Below are 13,839 nucleotides of genomic sequence, written 5' to 3' on the forward strand. Positions count from 1 at the left end.
GAAATCAATAAACTATACAATTGTAAAACAGGTATATGAAAGACATAAGACCAATGTATATACAGTGCATTCGGAAAGTATTCAGACCCTTTCACTTTTTCCACATTTTGTTCCATTACAGCCTTATTCTAAAATGGATTAAATTATTTCCCCCCCTCATCAATCTACACACAATACCCCATAATGACAAAATGAAAACAGGTCTTTAGAAGAAAAAAAAAAAAAAACAGAAATACCTTATTTACAGTGAGGGAAAAAAGTATTTGATCCCCTGCTGATTTTGTACGTTTGCCCACTGACAAAGAAATGATCAGTCTATAATTTTAATGGTAGGTTTATTTGAACAGTGAGAGACAGAATAACAACAACAAAAAATCGAGAAAAACACATGTCAAAAATGTTATACATTGATTTGCATTTTAAAAAGGGAAATAAGTATTTGACCCCCTCTCAATCAGAAAGATTTCTGGCTCCCAGGTGTCTTTTATACAGGTAACGAGCTGAGATTAGGAGCACACTCTTAAAGGGAGTGCTCCTAATCTCAGCTTGTTACCTGTATAAAAGACACCTGTCTACAGAAGCAATCAATCAATCAGATTCCAAACTCTCCACCATGGCCAAGACCAAAGAGCTCTCCAAGGATGTCAGGGACAAGATTGTAGACCTACACAAGGCTGGAATGGGCTACAAGACCATCGCCAAGCAGCTTGGTGAGAAGGTGACAACAGTTGGTGCGATTATTCGCAAATGGAAGAAACATAAAAGAACTGTCAATCTCCCTCGGCCTGGGGCTCCATGCAAGATCTCACCTCGTGGGGTTGCAATGATCATGAGAACGGTGAGGAATCAGCCCAGAACTACACGGGAGGATCTTGTCAATGATCTCAAGGCAGCTGGGACCATAGTCACCAAGAAAACAATTGGTAACACACTACGCCATGAAGGACTGAAATCCTGCAGCGCCTGCAAGGTCCCCCTGCTCAAGAAAGCACATATACATGCCCGTCTGAAGTTTGCCAATGAACATCTGAATGATTCAGAGGACAACTGGGTGAAAGTGTTGTGGTCAGATGAGACCAAAATGGAGCTCTTTGGCATCAACTCTACTCGCCATGTTTGGAGGAGGAGGAATGCTGCCTATGACCCCAAGAACACCATCCCCACCGTCAAACATGGAGGTGGAAACATTATGCTTTGGGGGTGTTTTTCTGCTAAGGGGACAGGACAACTTCACCGCATCAAAGGGACGATGGACGGGGCCATGTACCGTCAAATCTTGGGTGAGAACCTCCTTCCCTCAGCCAGGGCATTGAAAATGGGTCGTGGATGGATATTCCAGCATGACAATGACCCAAAACACACGGCCAAGGCAACAAAGAAGTGGCTCAAGAAGAAGCACATTAAGGTCCTGGAGTGGCTTAGCCAGTCTCCAGACCTTAATCCCATAGAAAATCTGTGGAGGGAGCTGAATGTTCGAGTCGCCAAACGTCAGCCGCGAAACCTTAATGACTCGGAGAAGATCTGCAAAGAGGAGTGGGACAAAATCCCTCCTGAGATGTGTGCAAACCTGGTGGCCAACAACAAGAAACGTCTGACCTCTGTGATTGCCAACAAGGGTTTTGCCACCAAGTACTAAGTCATGTTTTGCAGAGGGGTCAAATACTTATTTCCCTCATTAAAATGCAAATCAATTTATAACATTTTTGACATGTGTTTTTCTGGATTTTTTTGTTGTTATTCTGTCTCTCACTGTTCAAATAAACCTACCATTAAAATCATAGACTGATCATTTCTTTGTCAGTGGGTAAACGTACAAAATCAGCAGGGGATCAAATACTTTTTTCCCTCACTGTACATAAGTATTCAGAGCCTTTGTTATGAGACTCGAAATGGAGCTCAGGTGCATCCTGTTTCCATTGATCATCCTTGATGCTTCTACAACTTGTTTGGAGTCTACCTGTGGTAAATTAATTTAATTTGACATGGTTTGGAAAGGCACACACCTGTCTACCGGGGTCTGTAGTGACGCCTCTAGCACTGAGATGTATTATTATACTTTTTTTATTTAACTAGGCAAGTCAGTTAAGAACAAATTCTTATTTACAATGACGGCCTACCCGGGCGACGCTGGGCCAATTGTGTGCCGCCCAATCATGGCTGGATGTGATGCAGCCTGGATTCGAACCAGAGACTATAGTGACGCACTGAGATGCAGTGCCTTAGATCGCTGCGCCACCGGGAGCCTTAGGCCGCTGCGCCACCGGGAGCCTTAGGCCGCTGCGCCACCGGGAGCCTTAGGCCGCTGCGCCACCGGGAGCCTTAGGCCGCTGCGCCACCCGGGGGCCTTAGACCGCTGCGCCACCCGGGGGCCTTAGGCCGCTGCGCCACCCGGGGGCCTTAGGCCGCTGCGCCACCGGGAGCCGTTAAAGGTTCCACAGTTGACAGTACCTGTCAGAGCAAAAACTAAGCCATGAGATCGAAAGAATTGTCCGTAGAGTTCCGAGACAAGATTGTGTCGAGGCACAGATCTGGGGAAGGGAACCAAAACATTTCTGCAGCATTGAAGGACTCCAAGAACACAGTGGTCTCCATCTTTCTTAAATGGAAGAAGTTTGGAACCACCAAGACTTATCCCAGAGCTGGCCGCCTGGCCAAACTGAGAAATCTAGGGAGAAGGGCCTTGGTCAGGGAGGGGACCAAGAACCCGATGGTCACTCTGACAGAGCTCCAGAGTTCCTCTGTAGAGATGGGAGAACCTTCCAGAAGGACAACCATCTCTGCAGCACTCCACCAATCAGGCCTTTATGGTAAAGTGACCAGACGGAAGCAAGTCCTCAGTAAAAGGCACATGACAGCCCGCTTGGAGTTTGCCAAAAGGCACCTAAAGGACTCTCAGACCACGAGAAACAAGATTCTCTGGTCTGATTTAACCAAAATGTAACTCTTTGTCCTGAATACCAAGCGTCACGTCTGGAAGAAACCTGGCACCATCCCTACGGTGAAGCATGGTGGTGGCAGCATCATGCTGTGGGGATGTTTTTCAGCGGCAGGGACTGGGAGACTAGTCAGCATCGAGGCAAAGATGAACAGAGCAAAGTACAGAGAGATCCTTGATGAAAACCTGCTCCAGAGCGCTCAGGACCTCAGACTGGGGCGAAGGTTCACCTTCCAACAGGACAACGCAGGAGTGGCTTCGGGACAAGTCTCTGAATGTCCTTGAGAGGCCCAGCCAGAACCCGGACTTGAACCTGATCGAACATCTCTGTATAGACCTGAAAATAGCTGTGCAGCGACGCTCCCCATCCAACTTGACAGCGCTTGAGAGGATCTGCAGAGGAGAATGGGAGAAACTCCCCAAATACAGGTGTGCCAAGCTTGTAGCGTCATACCCAAGAAGACTTGAGGCTGTAATTGTTGCCAAAGGTGCTTCAACAAAGTACTGAGTAAAGGGTCTGAATACTTTACGTTTTTTTTTAAAATACATTTGCAAACGTTTCTACATTTGCAAATGTTTTTGCTTTGTCGTTATGGGGTATTGTGTGTAGATTGATAAAGGAAAAAACTATTTAATAAATTTTATAATAAGGCTGTAACATAACAAAATGTGGAAAATGTCAAGGGGTCTGAATACTTTCCGAATGCACTTAATGTTCGGTTTGAATATGTAGTACTCTGTAGGCTATATTGTGCTGATTTGTTTTTCTTCTTTTTTTCTGTGGGTCTACTTCCAGGAGTTGCATCAAAGTAAAGGAAATCAGGATCACAGCTCGTTCCTACTTAGACTTTCCATAAAATAAAACTGAGAAACTGTACAGTTGTCTGCTGAATATGAGCATGTGGTTTTCTGGATTGGAATTCATGTATTTTTTAAATTTTTATAAAGTATCCAGAAAGACTGTTGACATGACAGGTGAATATTCATATTGTGTTTTATACCTTGATTGTTTTGGGACTGGGACTAGACCTGGCACTGTCTCTCTGTCTATTGTTCTTCAGTATTAGGTAGGTAACAAGTATAATTACACGGTTGTATAAATGCTGTGTGAGTTTTACAAAAGCACTTATCTCAACCTGACTCTCTTTGCTCACTGTAATTGCATATGAACTTTATCTGATTAGGCATATAGCCTATTGATTTATACTCTTGTTAAATGAGAGTTTATTCCTGTATGGTGATGCCTAAGAAAAATGTCCATACTCGTACATCAGATAAAAAAAAAAAATGTATTTAACTAGGCAAGTCAGTTAATAACAAATTCTTATTTACGGTGACGGCCTACCCCGGCCAAACCCGGATGATGCTGGGTCAATGGAATAACATTGTGGCTTAAACTTTGTGTTTTGCTTTTCATAAACACTATTGCCCCTCCTGCCCGTTCTCTCACAGAACAAAAATAATGGACAGTAAAGTTATATTCTGTTATATGTATCTACTCTATTCTATGTATCCTGACTGTTTACTGTAGGACTGCTCAGTTTGAATGCTCATCATGTGTTGGTTTATTATAGTCTATAATAAAGCTAGAGGGGTCAGCACAGGTCCACAGAACAGCTCAGAGAACGGACGAGCGGCCCTTCAAGTGCATTGTTATGGAATTTCCACAAGTTCGCCTCTCAGCGACTGCGCATGCCTGAAAGAAAAGTCCCAAAACAAACCCAAAGGCAGAGTTGGGCGCCTGAACAAAGATTAAAAAGACAGATCACATCGGAGGTGTACGGGACATTCCCGAAATTTAAGCCGGGCCTAGTTTAGATGGGAGATGGCGGGGAATACCCACGCAGACTTCAAGTATGCTGAGAAGGAGAGGGAACCTGCCACACGCGGAGGAAGGAAACAAACACTGCCAAGGATGTCACGGTAAAAAGCCCTACAGTGATGAGGCCGACGAGGGGCAAGAAGACATTTTACTGATAGTTTTCATTTTCCCACAGCCGACCAGATAGAAACTAGGCTATATTAACTGATCAACCTGGCTGCTTCAAACACCAGCACTACCACCACTCACAACACTATCATTAGCCGTATACCTATTGTACATCAGGGTTTTAGTAAATATACTTCGATGGTGGCTAACAGATCCAAAAAGGTTCAAAGTTCAATCGCACTGTATCTGGGCTTCACTGCAGCAGTTGGCAATGATGGAGTGAGTGTTGAAAACCTGTACACTAACCGTATGAACCCAATGAACTCTTGCTAAACTTTCTATAAAGGTCTATGCTTCCCTCTACTGGCCATGTAGCACCTTTACAAACATGAGGAATCATGACCAGGAGCACTCGAGTAACAAGTTGCCTGGCTGTAACCACAGATCTAGGTTCAGTTTTCCCGATCCCCTAATCGTAGCCTCATGTTTTTAGGGGATGCAAAAATATGTGACCCTGGATTAGGGGTAAAGGTAATCTCGGTTAACCCACAACCAAAATCTTGCGTGATTGGTGGACAGATTTACGTAGTCTGTCCATGATAGTTTATGGGAAAGGGGCCATTTTTACCTTCTATATTTGGCACTCCTGTGAATGTTTGATTTAGTCTGTGTTGCGTTGATATGAGGGAATTGAGAAGAAATCAACAATTGTGTAGCATTGGAATCAAGTCATGTTTTACAGTCAGTCTTTTAAGGTGTCCGCATACATAGGTTCGTTCTGCGGCTAACGTCTCTCATACTCCCTAAAGACTTTAGTTTGAAACACTAGAACAAATATCGTCAATATAACGGTTATTTTCCCCCATCGAGTCACGAACATTTTGTATCAAAACTAGTCGTCTCAAATGACAACGCTTCATGTTCCCAGTCCTACTAGTAGTACTATTGACCAAACACCGATGAACGGGGCCTAGATTTCGGCTACAGAATTTCGATTTGCCTCAAAAAAAATGGTTCTTATTAAAATTATTCTTATTTAAAATTATTCTAATTAAAGTGATTCTTATTAAAAATGATTCTAATTAAAGTGATTCTTATTAAAAATGATTCTAATTAAAATGATTCTTAAAATGATTCTTATTAAAAATGATTCTTATTGCTCAGTGATGAACAGCTGAAAAACCCCTGCTCAACACCAGAACTTCACACAACAGTTTTGACTGGGAAGCATGCAACAAGCTTTTTAGTCACATATTAGTATGTAAATAATTATAATAAACTTAACTATGCTCTTTTTAATCTTGACTTTGTTTGCATAAATGTATTTATTGTGTTAACTTTAGATCGTTTAGAGCATTTGTTTCAATCTTTCTCGTGAATAACTTTAAGTGTCATATTGACACTTAGGCAGAGAATAATTGTAATATTGAACTGTAGTTTTTATTAAAGGGAGTTGATTTTGTTTAACAGATTCAATTGTTTTATAACGGATACATGTTTCACAAGTTCTCACTCTCTGTAGAAGAGTGAGTGTAGTTTAAGCATGTTGTTTATTCAGATGATATCTCAACAACAGAGTCAGGTACAGTACAGTCCATCGTAGGCAATGACAAACAACGCAGTAGATTTAAAAGTAGTGTGTGGTATTTTAGTCTCAGTCACAATAATAATAAGTTACAAGCAACTGAGCATGAAACATCTAAGGTACACAGGCATATTTACAAGCATCCCTCCGGGACTTCAGGCCCCCCCCAACGCACACTGCTACATGTCCATACACCGTCTTTCTGGTTGACGACGCGTCCCGATTCTTCACCCTTCTCCCAAAGTGTGCACTAGTATACTTCCCGTCATGGAGTTGAGCCGGTTCCACCATTGTTAAATCCACAACAGGAAGTGTGCAGTGTGCAGTGTATACTTCAGGAAAAGGGTGGATAAATCAGCATTGGTTTGTTTGTTTTTGTGCAGTAATGTTGTAGACATGTCTTTTCTCTGACATGGCTATTCCACTTTTTGAGCCCTCAAAATTTGGACATTCAATGAAATGACTTAGCTGAATGTTGTAGCACCTAAAACTAGCGTGGATGAAAAGGGTGAAAGGATCCGGATGAATATTTTTCGAGAAAAAGCCATCGAGCTTTGAAGGGAAGAATAATATGTGACACACACACTTATATATATATATATATAGTGTGGGTGTTATGCATTGCATTTGATACTAAATGAAAGACTTCAATGGGAGAGAGATGTGGAAGGGGGTAAAAAAAAAATCAAGAAAATTTGGTGCCCATTTTTGAGTAGTAAGCTTTTTTTTTATGTCATGTTTTTTCTTTTTTTATACTTTCAAATCAAACATTCCACTTTGCAAAAGAAAAAAAAACAGAAAAAGGCTGAGGTGGAAGAAGAGATAAAGAGAGAGAGAAGACCCTCCGCTCCCTCAATTTGCCCAACTGTCCTGACTGACGTTTTTAAAAAGAAACAAGATTTATTTGTTGAGAGTCTTCATCCTCTGGTCCAGAGCTGCAAAGTTCTCCTCTACAGAGAAGAGATTCTCCTTCATGGTTGTCTGAACCTGGGAGAGGGAGAAAATAAGGGACAGTACATTTAAAATTGTAACTTCTAAATCCACCCATCACGTTTGGACTCAATAATCCATACATTCTGGAAATGCTATAGAGTCATTGTTAAGTGTAAAACCGAAGTCATGACTGTCATTGTGCTGAGAATGTCAATTTTGTCATGTGTAATAAATTCAACAAACTATGTTTATACTAGATTAATTTCGTTAACTGTAATTGCATTAGTTATTTTCCAACTTTCCCTCCATCTTGTGCCAACATCAGTTCTTTTTTTAGTCTTGGTCTTTTTCTAAGAGATTGTCAGTTGGATAGGCTCTCTGCAAGGTTTTGTGTGTGTATATCTATCTTACCTATCATAAAAACATACTTTTCTGACTCAAATAAGATCCCCTCAAGATTGCTGATATCAAATCAATTTCGATATAAAACCTTTAATTCCATGCATTTGAAAATATCTACATTGGCCAGGCAACAATTGCTTTTAAATTCTGTCATGGAAATATATCTTTTTTTACTATTACGAAGTCATTTCTGGTTTTCTCTGCTGTTAGTTTTCCATGTGGACCAAATTATCGGTGAATTGTGAAAAGCTTTCCAAGAATTGTTTCATAGGGGTGTGTTTTAAGGGAGTGATATTGGTTCCTGTTAGAATACGTTTCATTTTCTTCCATATTGTTAGTGTTCTTAACTATTATGGTGGGAAAAGTATCCAATTGTCATACTTGAGTAAAAGTAAAGATACCTTAATAGAAAATGACTCAAGTAAAAGTGAAAGTCACCAAGTAAAATCCTACTTGAGTAAAAGTCTAAAAGTATTTGGTTTTAAATATAAACTGAACAAAAATAAGCGTAAGTGTAGTGTTTCATGAGCTGAAATAAAAGTTGATTAAACAACGATAATTACACAGGTGCACCTTGTGCCGGGGACAATAAAAGGCCACCAAAATGTGCAGTTTGGTCACAACGCAATGCCACAAATGTCTCAAGTTGAGGGAGCGTGCAATTGGAGTGCTGACTGCAGTAATATCCACCAGAGCTGTTGCCAGAGAACTTTTAGGTGTCAGAGAAAATGTATGGGAATAAAAAGTACATGATTTTCTTTAGGAAAATATGCTGAGTTAAAGTAGCCCAAAATATAAATAGTCAAGTACAGATAGTAAAAATACTTAAGTTTTTTGGGGTAAGGTACTTTAAAAAGTGACATATCAGTCCAGCAGCAGTCCAACCTACCTCAGAGCAGTGTGAGAGCAGTGTGAGACGTGTCAGTGTGTCTACTACCTGTGAGAGCAGTGTGAGACGTGCAGTGTGAGACGTGTCAGTGTGTCTACTACCTGTGAGAGCAGTGTGAGACGTGCCAGTGTGTCTACTACCTGTGAGAGCAGTGTGAGACGTGCAGTGTGAGACGTGCCAGTGTGTCTACTACCTGTGAGAGCAGTGTGAGACGTGCCAGTGTGTCTACTACCTGTGAGAGCAGTGTGAGACGTGCCAGTGTGTCTACTACCTGTGAGAGCAGTGTGAGACGTGCCAGTGTGTCTACTACCTGTGAGAGCAGTGTCCCGTTGTCCTTCAGAGAGTTGTTGATCATCTGCTGGGTAGTGTCCAGGTGGGTCAGCAGCTGACCAAACTGCATGGCTACACACACACAGAGAGAGAGAGAGAGACAGAGTCAGACCACCCACATGGCTACACAGAGACAGCAAGAGAATCAGACAACCAACATTTTCAAAGCATATCAGAGTTGTGGACATTACTTGTTCCTTTTAAATTCGTTTTTATAACTGCCACACCTGCAGTTAAATGTGCATATTAACGTACGTTTCTGAGCCAGGTCTGAAAGCCAGGTGATTGACAGGTTAGTATGTTTCTGAGCCAGGTGATTGGCAGGTTAGTATGTTTCTAAGCCAGGTGATTGGCAGGTTAGTATGTTTCTGAGCCAGGTGATTGACAGGCTAGTATGTTTCTGAGCCAGGTCTGAAAGCCAGGTGATTGGCAGGTTAGTATGTTTCTGAGCCAGGTCTGAAAGCCAGGTGATTGGCAGGTTAGTATGTTTCTGAGCCAGGTCTGGTGATTGACAGGTGATTACCTTGTTCATGCAACTCCTTGACAGCCATGAGCCTCTGCACCACCTGGGGCAGAGAGGTTGCCATGGCGTCCCACTTCTGCACCACGTCATACAGCTGAGACACCTGACAGACAGACAGACAGACAGACATGGAACACGTTGTGGCTGAAAATAATACACAGCCAATAATGAGAAGGTTGGGGATAAACAGACAGAATTCAAGGAATGAGATGCTGAAAAATGCAGTCTGAGTAATTCTGAAGGTTGGTGGAGGATTGTCCAGGTTACATCTACAGGAGATGACTACTGTTGGTGGTGGTAGATTCCACGCTTCAAGATTGCTTCGATCATGTGGACTGGGATATGTTCCTCATTGCGGCGAACAACAACATTAACGAATACTCCGATTCGGTGTGCGAGTTTATTAACAAGTGCATCGGTGATGTCGTACCCACAGCATCTATTAAAACATTCCCCAACCAGAAACCGTGGATTGATGGCAGCATTCGCGCAAAACTGAAAGCACGAACCACTGCTTTTAAATCAGGGCAAGGTGACCGGAAACATGACCGAATACAAACAGTTTAGCTATTCCCTCAGCAAGGCAATCAAACAAGCTAAGCGTCAGTACAGAGACAAAGTAGAGTCGCAATTCAACGGCTCAAACACGAGACGTATGTGGCAGGGTCTACAGTCAATCACAGATTATAAAAAGAAAACCAGCCCCGTCGCGGATCACGATGCCTTGCTCCCAGACAGACTAAACAACTTCTTTGCTCGCTTTGAGGACAATACAGTGCCACTGACACGGCCCGCTACCAAAACCTGCGGACTCTCCTTCACTCCAGCCGACGTGAGTAAAACATTTAAACATTTTACATTTACATTTTAGCAGACGCTCTTATCCAGAGCGACTTACAGTAGTAGATGTATACATTTCATACATTTCTTTTCCGTACTGGTCCCCCATGGGAATCGAACCCACAACCCCGGCGTTGCAAACACCATGCTCTACCAACTGAGCCACACGGCCAACGTGTTAACCCTCGCAAGGCTGCAGGCCCAGACGGCATCCCCAGCCGCGTCCTCAGAGCATGCGCAGACCAGCTGGATGGTGTGTTTACAAACATATTCAATCAATCCTTATCCCAGTCTGCTGTTCCCACATGCTTCAAGAGGGCCACCATTGTTCCTGTTCCCAAGAAAGCTAAGGTAACTGAGCTAAACGACTATCGCCCCGTAGCACTCACTTCCGTCATCATGAAGTGCTTTGAGAGACTAGTCAAGGACCCTGGGTCTCGACCCCGCCCTGTGCAACTGGGTCCTGGACTTCCTGACGGGCCGCCCCAGGTGGTGAGGGTAGGTAACAACATCTCCACCCCGCTGATCCTTAACACTGGGGCCCCACAAGGGTGCGTTCTCAGCCCTCTCCTGTACTCCCTGTTCACCCACGACTGCGTGGCCATGCACGCCTCCAACTCAATCATCAAGTTTGCAGACGACACTACAGTGGTAGGCTTGATTACCAGCAACGAAGAGACGGCCTACAGGGAGGAGGTGAGGGCCCTTGGAGTGTGGTGTCAGGAAAATAACCTCTCACTCAACATCAACAAAACAAAGGAGATTATCGTGGACTTCAGGAAACAGCAGAGGGAGCACCCCCCTATCCACATTGACGGGACAGTAGTGGAGAGGGTAGTAAGTTTTAAGTTCCTCGGCGTACACATCACGGACAAACTGAATTGGTCCACCCACACAGACAGCGTGGTGAAGAAGGTGCAGCAGCGCCTCTTCAACCTCAGGAGGCAGAAGAAATTCGGCTTGTCACCAAAAACACTCAAACCTTTACAGATGCACAATCGAGAGCATCCTGTCAGGCTGTATCACAGCCTGGTACGGCAACTGCTCCGCCCACAACTGTAAGTCTCTCCAGAGGGTAGTGAAGTCTGCACAACGCATCACCGGGGGCAAACTACCTGCCCTCCAGGACACCTACAGCACCCGATGTCACAGGAAGGCCAAAAAGATCATCAAGGACAACAACCACCCGAGCCACTGCCTGTTCACCCCGCTATCATCCAGAAGGCGAGGTCAGTACAGGTGCATCAAAGCTGGGACAGAGAGACTGAAAAACAGCTTCTATCTCAAGGCCATCAGACTGTTAAACAGCCATCACTAACATAGAGAGGCTGCTGCCAACATACTGACTCAACTCCAGCCACTTTAATAATGGAAAAATGGGTGTAATCAATTTATCACTAGCCACTTTATATATAATGTTTACTTACCCTACATTGCTCATCTCATATGTATATACTGTACGCTATACCATCTACTGCATCTTGCCATCTTGATGTAATGTATCACTAGCAACTTTAAACAATGCAGCGTTATAATGTTTACATATCCTACATTACTCATCTCATATGTATATACTGTACTCGATACCATCTACTGCATCTTGCCTATGCTGTTCTATACCATCACTCATTCATATATTTTTATGTACATATTGTTCATTCCTTTACACTTGTGTGTATAAAGGTAATTATTGTGAAATTGTTAGGTTAGATTACTCGTTGGTTATTACTGCATTGTCGGAACTAGAAGCACAAGCATTTCGCTACACTCGCATTAACATCTGCTAACCATGTGTATGTGAACAATAACATTTGATTTGATTGTCCAGGTTCCATCTACAGGAGATGACTACTGTTGGGCCAAGTCCAATTTGTAAGTCGCTCTGGATAAGAGCGTCTGCTAAATGACTTAAATGTAAATGTGGTTCTCCTGGTGGTTAGGAAAACCTCCTGGTCACAGGGATAACCTAATTACTGACGTCGTATAAAAACTCTTACATTACTTCTAAATCTCAACATAAAAAAGCTGGACTAACCTTATTCTGTGTGCCAGCATCTTCAATGGTTGCCTTGTGCTTCGCAATCTCATTCATCTTTCCAAGGACGCTCTACACAGAGAAAAACACAAACATCACACGATAACCGTGTTCACTTTTTTTGCAGTATAACAAGCACAAAAATACCAGCCCATCTGTCCTTGGGTGTTCAATTCAATACAATTCAAGGGGCTTTATTAGCATGGGAAACATATGTTAACATTGCCAGAGTAAGAGAAGTAGATAATAAACAAAAGTGTTTTCTGCAGAGTAGTGGAACATTGATTGCTGTTAGACTGATACAAGGTGAGTTTTGCATTTCCTCCCCCCTGATTGTTATGATTCTGCTGATCCTCAATATTACCTGCAGCCTGGCTTCCACCTGGTCCAGAGTGGCTGAGTCCAGAGCACTGACCCTCGCCTGCAGCAGCTCCATAGTGTCCTGGAAGACAGAGCGAGAGCGCTCAGTCACAGGGCTAACAGTGATTGATGATCAGGGCAGGGTTACTGTACTTTCTGACATTGTGGATCATGCAAAACCAAAAATGTTTTATGAACAAAATTGGATTGATTGAGTTCGGTTGGCACAATAAAAAAAGCACCAAGGTGGTAGACAGAAGAGACTCACCATGAGACTTCCTCCCTGCACCCCAGCACTCAGAGGTCCCGGTTTGTCTGATCCAGAACCCACAGCAGTCTCCAGCTCTGCAAGGCGCTTCTCCAACTCTGCCATCTACACAGACACAAACGTGCAGAGGTTTAGGCGTGAATGAATGAAAACTGGGTAAACAAGTGACACAGAATTGACCAAGGACTGACTCAAATTTGCATGTGCAAATGCAGACACACGTTGCTGCTGACCACACAGACAAACTGTGCTGTTGAGGACCCCTTTCCACACAGTCCCATTGCCCTGGGCTTCATACCTTGGCAGCGTCTGTGAACTTCTCCTGTTCTGGCCGGCTGTGTAGCTCATACAACACCACACCATCAGGACCTTTCGCTGCTGGGGCCTTCCCCTCTCCTGTACTGCCCCTATTGGCCCTCACTGCCTCCAGCTGGGTTAACAGACGTCTGCAGGAGACGGACAGAGAAAGGGAGGAAGGAGAGAGGAAGGAGAGAGAAAGGAGAGAGAAAGGAGAGAGAAAGGAGAGAGAAAGGAGAGAGAAAGGAGAGAGAAAGGAGAGAGAAAGGAGAGAGAAAGGAGAGAGAAAGGAGAGAGAAAGGAGAGAGAAAGGAGAGAGAAAGGGAGGAAGGAGAGAGAAAGGGAGGAAGGAGAGAGAAAGGGAGGAAGGAGAGAGAAAGGGAGGAAGGAGAGAGAAAGGGGGGAAGGAGAGAGAAAGGGAGGAAGGAGAGAGAAAAGGGAGGAAGGAGAGAGAAAGGAGAGAGAAAGGAGAGAGAAAGGAGAGAGAAAGGGAGGAAGGAGAGAGAAAGGGA

At 43.5% G+C, this 13,839-nt stretch overlaps 1 protein-coding gene across 1 annotated transcript; it reads right to left on the reverse strand.

The window, feature by feature from the left end:
* Window positions 1-6,396: 6,396 nt before the first annotated feature.
* On the reverse strand, window positions 6,397-13,476 carry dctn2 (dynactin 2 (p50); the record flags this gene model as incomplete). Its single annotated transcript, XM_029774340.1, is given in 7 exon segments — window positions 6,397-7,437; window positions 8,985-9,076; window positions 9,528-9,630; window positions 12,403-12,474; window positions 12,767-12,844; window positions 13,031-13,135; window positions 13,329-13,476. Coding segments are annotated over 7 exon segments (685 nt in total), but the record flags the coding sequence as incomplete, so codon positions are not given.
* Between the last annotated feature and the right edge of the window lie 363 nt (window positions 13,477-13,839).

This window comes from Salmo trutta, chromosome 14 (assembly GCF_901001165.1).
Source record: "Salmo trutta chromosome 14, fSalTru1.1, whole genome shotgun sequence".
In the NCBI taxonomy this organism is placed as follows: domain Eukaryota; kingdom Metazoa; phylum Chordata; class Actinopteri; order Salmoniformes; family Salmonidae; genus Salmo; species Salmo trutta.